The 6,337-nt window shown below is 47.6% G+C and overlaps 1 protein-coding gene across 3 annotated transcripts in view; it reads right to left on the minus strand.

Annotated features, from left to right (window-relative positions):
• Narf (nuclear prelamin A recognition factor) overlaps positions 1 to 6,337 on the minus strand; it is a 21,488-nt gene that overhangs the window by 11,868 nt on the left and 3,283 nt on the right. For all 3 annotated transcript variants that reach the window (XM_008839670.3, XM_008839669.3, XM_008839671.3), the window contains exon 3: positions 506 to 649. In XM_008839670.3, the coding sequence (XP_008837892.1) occupies positions 506 to 649 (144 nt within the window). The remainder of the gene's footprint in view (positions 1 to 505; positions 650 to 6,337) is intronic.

Genomic DNA, 6,337 nt, shown 5'->3' on the forward strand with positions numbered 1-6,337 from the left:
AACTCACTATGTAGACCAGGCTGGCCTTGAACTCACAAAGATCTGCCTGCCTCTGCCTCCCAAGTGCTGGGACTATAGGGCGATTCTGTTTTTAACAGGGGGAGGGGCTGGCCTGGAATTTTACTGACAATTGTACCAGCAGGGACCACAAGGAAAGAGCAAAAAGGCTAAGACGTGCTCCTGAATCTTAGCAGAGGCTCCACCTGTCAGCCACCACCCCAGCCAATTCCCCAGGGGCATGGTCAGGAAACACCATGGATACCAATTATCTATGTATCTATGTACCTTGCAATATTAAGGACTGAACCTAATATTGAGTTCAATGCTAGATAACCAAGCTATGTCCCTAGCCATTCATTCATCGACAAGGTCTTGTTAAATTGCCCAGGTAGCTTTGAACTCACTTTGTAACCCAGGCAAGCTTTGAACTTGCAATCCTCCTGCCTCAGCTTCCCAAGTAGCTGGGATGCAGGCCTACAACCATCAGTTCCAGCTGACACCGTACCTTATTAAGGTTCAGGATGTGGAAGAAGTCCTTGGTACTCTGCTGGGAAAGCTGGGCTCCTTCCTCCACAGTCACACAGTTGTCACATGCCAGGCAGTCGCTGAGAAATACCTTAGCATCTGCCAACTTATGGAATTCTCCCTTCTATGAAAGAAAAAGGTGTTAACACTGCTTCTTTAGGGAAGGTAACTGCACAAACACAATTAAAAAAACTTTCACTCAGCATGGAGACCATGCCAAGATCAGGCCTGTGTACCAGGAGCAGCAGGAGGAAAGTCTTTGCTCTAAGCAGCTCCTGGTGGTGAAGGGATGTGGCCTGGCACAAGGTCCACGCTGGCACTTAGGAGGCATGTGACGACAGTCAGGATGGAAGCAGTACCAGGGTTGTCCCATGTGGGAAGATGACTCGCCTGATGGCAGTCTCCTCTTCCACCACCCTTACTCTCCAGTGCCTGGGACCCAGCCTTTGGCTTCCACATTGCCTGAGCTCACTTGGTCCCATGGCTTCCATAGATACCCAAACTCGCCTCCAGTTACTGCTGGCTTGGGGTTTCCACCTATGTGCAACACAGACTTGCGCTCATAGCTCTGAACTGCTGGGACTCTAGGACCATACCCCCTTGACCCCCTTTGTCCTCCCCTTCCTGACCAGCCTCTGTTCCACACTCTGGCCCTCAGTACCCCCCAGAGCATACTGAAGCACAAACCACATTTCCAGTGCTGGACGCCCTCGACAGCAGACGTTGCGTAAAGTCTACAGCACAAGCCTGTCCTGCTGGGCTCACAGTGTGTCCAGCCACACTGGCCTTGACTATTCTTGAATCCCTCCATTGGACCTGTGCTATGTAAGCTCTGGCTCAGCTACTGGCCCCCACAGGGGGAACATCCTGATACCTGCTTTCATGAAGCCCACCGCCATCCACTGTCCACTCCCTCATCCTTCCCCACTGACCTCAGAGGGAATGGCTATTCATATTTCTTCTCCCTGGCACCTCTAAGAGCCCCAGAGGATGCTTAGGGGCTAGAGGTGTAGCTGAGTGGTAGAGCTTAACTAGCAAGTACGAAGCCCTAAAGGCTGAAAAAAAGCCAGTTATTTCAGCCAATTACAGCTCTGGGGGAGTCTATGCAGTTTATTTTTTCATATTTGTTTGTTTTGTTGACAGGGTTGCCCTGTTGCCCCAATTGGCCTCGAACTCTCTATGTAGACCAGGCTGGTGTCCATCTTACAGGGATCCACCTGCCTCCACCTCCTGAATGATTAAAGGCATGGGCCACCAAGCAGGACAAGTTCCAGACCAGTTGGGGCTACAGGAGACCCCTGTTTCCAAAGAGGGGCTGGAGAGATGGCTCAGCAATTAAAAGTGCTTGTTCCGGGGACTGGAGAGATGGCTCAGTGGTTAAGAACACTGACTGTTCTTGCAGAAGACCCAGGTTCGAATCCCAGCACCCACATGGCAGCTAACAACTGTCTGCAACTCCTCTTCCAGAGTTCAGTTCCCAATATCCTTATCAGGCATCTCACAACCACCTGTAATTCCAATTCCAGGGGATCTGACATGGTCTCTGGCCTCTGCAGGCTACCACACACATGTAGCATACAATCAATCACACACACATACACATAAATAAAAATAATCTTGGGGCTGGAGAGATGGCTCAGGAGTTAAGATTAAAGAACACTGACTGTTATTGCAGAAGACCCAGGTTTGAATCCCAGCACCCACATGGCAGCTAGCAACTATCTGTAACTCCAGTTCTAGGGGATCTGACAGCCTCTTCTGTCTTCCCCAGACACTGCAGGACATAGGTACACTTATGTACATGCAGGCAATACATATGTACATACATATAAAATAAAAATAACAAATTAAAAATTTAAACAAATAATCTAAAAATGTATATATAAAGCCAGGCATGGTGGCACATGCCTTTAATTCCAGCACTTGGGTTACAGAGGCAGGCATATCTCTGTGAGTTCAAGGCCAGCCTGGTCTATAAAGTGAATTCCAGGCGAGCTGGGGCTACAGGGAGACCTTGCCTCAAAGACATGCATATACAGATAGATATAGATCATAGCCTGTAACCCTGTAGGTAGGAGAAAGAAGCAGGCAGAGCTGAGTTCAAAAATCAGCCTGGCTACACAGTGAGTTCAAGGCCAACCAGGACTACATAGTAAGACCCTGTCTCGAGAAAAATAAAATATAGCTCATAAAATGGAAAAAAAAATACAGCTTGTGGGCCACTGAGATGGCTCAGTGAGTAAAAGCATTTGCTACACAAACCTGAGGACCTGAATTTGATCTCCTGATCAACAATGAAAGGAGAGCCAACTTCTAAAATTTGGCTTGGTGGTATACCCCTTTAATCTCAGCACTCGGGAGACAGGAGGGGGATCTCTGTGAGATCCAGGCTAGCCTGCTCTACTCAGTGTTCATCTGGGGCCACAGAGACCCTCAAAAAAACAAAACAAGGCCAGGCGTGGTGGCGCATGACTTTAATCCCAGCACTTGGGAAGCAGGGGCAGGTGGATCTTTGTGAGTTTGAGGCCAGCCTGGTCTACATAGGGAGTTCTAGGATAGCTGGGGCTGCAGGGAGACCCTGTCTCAAAAAGACCAAAAAAAACAAAACAAAATCAAAACCAAAGTTGTCCTGATATCCACAAGCACCATACTCACAGTCATACACACACACACACACACACACACACAAATAATAAAATCTTAATTTTAAAAAATATGGCTTGGGGCTGGAGAGGTGGCTCAGCAGTTAAGAGCACTGACTGCTCTTGCAGAGGACCCGGGTTCAATTCCCAGTACCCACATGGCGGCTACAAGCTGTCCTTAACTCCAGTTCCAGGGGAATCCAAAGCCCTCTTCTGACCTCCACGGCATTGCACGACACAGGTGTACTCCATACATGCAGGCAATTACATACACATAAAAAAAATTTAAATATTAAAAAAAATAAAAAAATATGGCTTGTGGGATTGGAAATACAGCTCAGTGGCAGACACTTGCCTAGCATACACAAAGCCCTAGCACCATAAAAACAAACAAAATGTCCTTACGGACAGCTCTGCCCTTCCAGAGTCCTCTCGATGACAGCTCAGGCTGGTGGCTGTTTGCTCCATGGCCTACTCATCCCAGGATGGTGTTTCACAGGTAAAGATCAGCTGTCCCATGGTACCTAAGAGATCCTTAGAGTTCAACTGAGCCTGTTCCCACTCTGCAGACCAGCCGAGGCCTCTGTTGTGGGCCTCGCTGTAGGCCTCTGTTCACCCTAGTTATAATACAGTACTCTTCCCTTGAGTTTCAGGGTGGAGGCTGGTCTCCTTTCCACCCCTCACCTACTTACCTTCCTTCCTCCTTCCCTTCCTTCCTGTGCTTCCTAACTGCAGGAGCCCTAGTCCCTTAATCTATTCCACCAACCTCACTCAGAGCTACCTGTCAGCCCCTGCCATGGCCACCTCTAGGGCTCCCAAGCTAGCCCGACAGTCCCTGTGCCCCTCTGGCTGTTCCCCAGGCTCTGGAAGCTGTCTCCTAAGTGACCTCCATCGATCCACCTCCTGCTCCCCAGCTTGTGAGTGCTGCTTTATGCAACCTGCCCTACAGCAAAAACCTGAAAAAAAAAAAAAGTGGGGGTGGCCGGAGATGGCTCAGCAGTGAAGAGCACTTACTGTTCTTTCGGAGTACTAAGTTCCATTCCCAGCACCCACAATGGTTGGCACATAACAGGCTGTGTGTAAACACAGCTCCTCGGGCTCAGACACTCTCCACCGACCTTCTCTGGCACCCACACAGGTGTGTGTATATACATACAGATGCACACACATAAACATAAATGAAAAAAAACCACACTCCTGAGGCTTTCCCATTGTACAAGGAGCTTGTACCGCCTAGTGTGCTCATGTTCATCCCGATGTTCCACACTGCTTTGAATTCTTACCTTCAGGGCCCAGTCCACTAACTCTTCTCCAGACACCCATCAGCCTTATTTTATTTTTGAGAAAGGGTCTATGTTGTGCTTACTAAAGGTGTGTACCACTATGTCTGGCTATACTTCATTTTTTTTTTTTTTTTTGGTCTTTTTGAAGCAGGGTCTCCCTGTAGCCCCAGCTGTCCTGGAACTCACTATGTAGACCAGGCTGGCCTTGAACTCACAGAGATCCACCTGCCTCTGCCTCACAAGTGCTGGGACTACAGGTGTGTGCCACCATGCCTGGCTTATACTTAATCTTTTAAAAAATGCACCCACACTAAGCTGCTGGGGTGCTGGCTTTTCCTGTGCTCAAATTTATCTCATCCTTTCCAGGGCCCTGGGAGGGCAGAAACCCAACTCCCTACAACCTTGATAAGGAACAGGGGCCTCAAGAGGATTATGTTTCTTTTATTTTTCGTTGACAAAGTTTCACTGTGTAGCCCAGGAAGGCCTAACTCTTGACCCTCTGCCTCTACTTCCCAGGCATGTGCTAAATCCCAGGGTTCCGCTGGTTGCTGCCTCTTGGGGCCTTGCTGCACCCCAAATTTTAGTCTCCAAAGTGCAGCACTGGTACAAGGGAATCAAATCAATGCTCATCAGACTAAACAGCACGTCAGTACTACAGAACTACTAAACCTAAGAGAAAAACCTGCCAGCCATCCACTATTCTCCACTTATAAAAATCAGGTGTTTTTAAAAATATATATAATGTGGCCAGGTGTGGTGGCACACACCTTCAATCCCAGCACTCAGGAGGTAGAGGCAGGCGGAGCTCTGTGAGTTCAAGGCCAGCCTGGTCTACATAGTGAGTTCCAGGACAGCTGGGGCTACAGGGAGACCCTGTCTCAAAAAAGACCAAAAAAGAAAATAAATAAATAAATAAAATATATATATATATATAAAATATGTGTGTGTGTGTGTGTGTACATATGTACATATGTCTGTGTGAGAGTATGTGTATATGGGCTTGAGCCATAAGTATGTGCTGGTGTGGAGGTCACAGGACAACTTGCCAGAAGTGGTTCTCTCCTTCCTCTATAAGGGCCCCAGGGACCAAACTCAGGTTATCAGACTTGTTGACAATGGCCGTTACCTGCTAGGCTGTCTATCTAGGCTTATAACCAGTTTTGTGTTTGTGGTGCTAGTGATTGCGCTCAGGGCCTTGAGTATGCTATAGAAGCACTCTGTCAGTGACCTTTATCCTCATTGTATAGCTCAGGCTGGCCTCCAACCAGTGATCTTTCTGTCTCAACTTTCCAAATGCTGGGATTGCAGGGATGTGCCACCATGCCTGACTAGCTAGTCATAATATTTTCTAAGGGAAGAATGAGATTAAATTCATCCTTTTCTATGAATTCGAAATATGGTAGTGCTCGAAAAAAAACCCTTTCAGAGCATGAAATGATGTAGGCAGAAACCCCAGTTCAGACTGTAGACCAAATAAAATACAAACCATCACTACTAGCTCAAATAAGAATTAGAGTGGCTAGAAGGATGGCTCAGTGGTTAAGAGCACTGTCTGCTCTTGCAGAGGACTGGGGTTCAGTTCCCAGCACCCACATGGTGGCTAACAACTGTCGGTGACTCCAGTTCCAGGGGACCCAATGCCACCTTCTGATCTCCATGGGCATTGCACACATATGATGCATCTACATACATGCAGGCAAAATATTCATACGTATAAAATAAGAACATTTCAAAGAATTGAATTAGAAACCAGGCATGGTAGTGCACGCCCTTAATCCCAACACTCAGATCCTCCTGCCTCTGCCTCCCATGAGTTCCAAGCCAGCTGGAGCTACAGGGAGATCCTGTCTCAAAAAAGATAAAAAAAATTGAATTAGAAAAAGTTTT

This window comes from Nannospalax galili, unplaced genomic scaffold (assembly GCF_000622305.1).
Source record: "Nannospalax galili isolate Female #2095 unplaced genomic scaffold, S.galili_v1.0 scaffold679, whole genome shotgun sequence".
Taxonomy (NCBI): Eukaryota; Metazoa; Chordata; class Mammalia; order Rodentia; family Spalacidae; genus Nannospalax; species Nannospalax galili.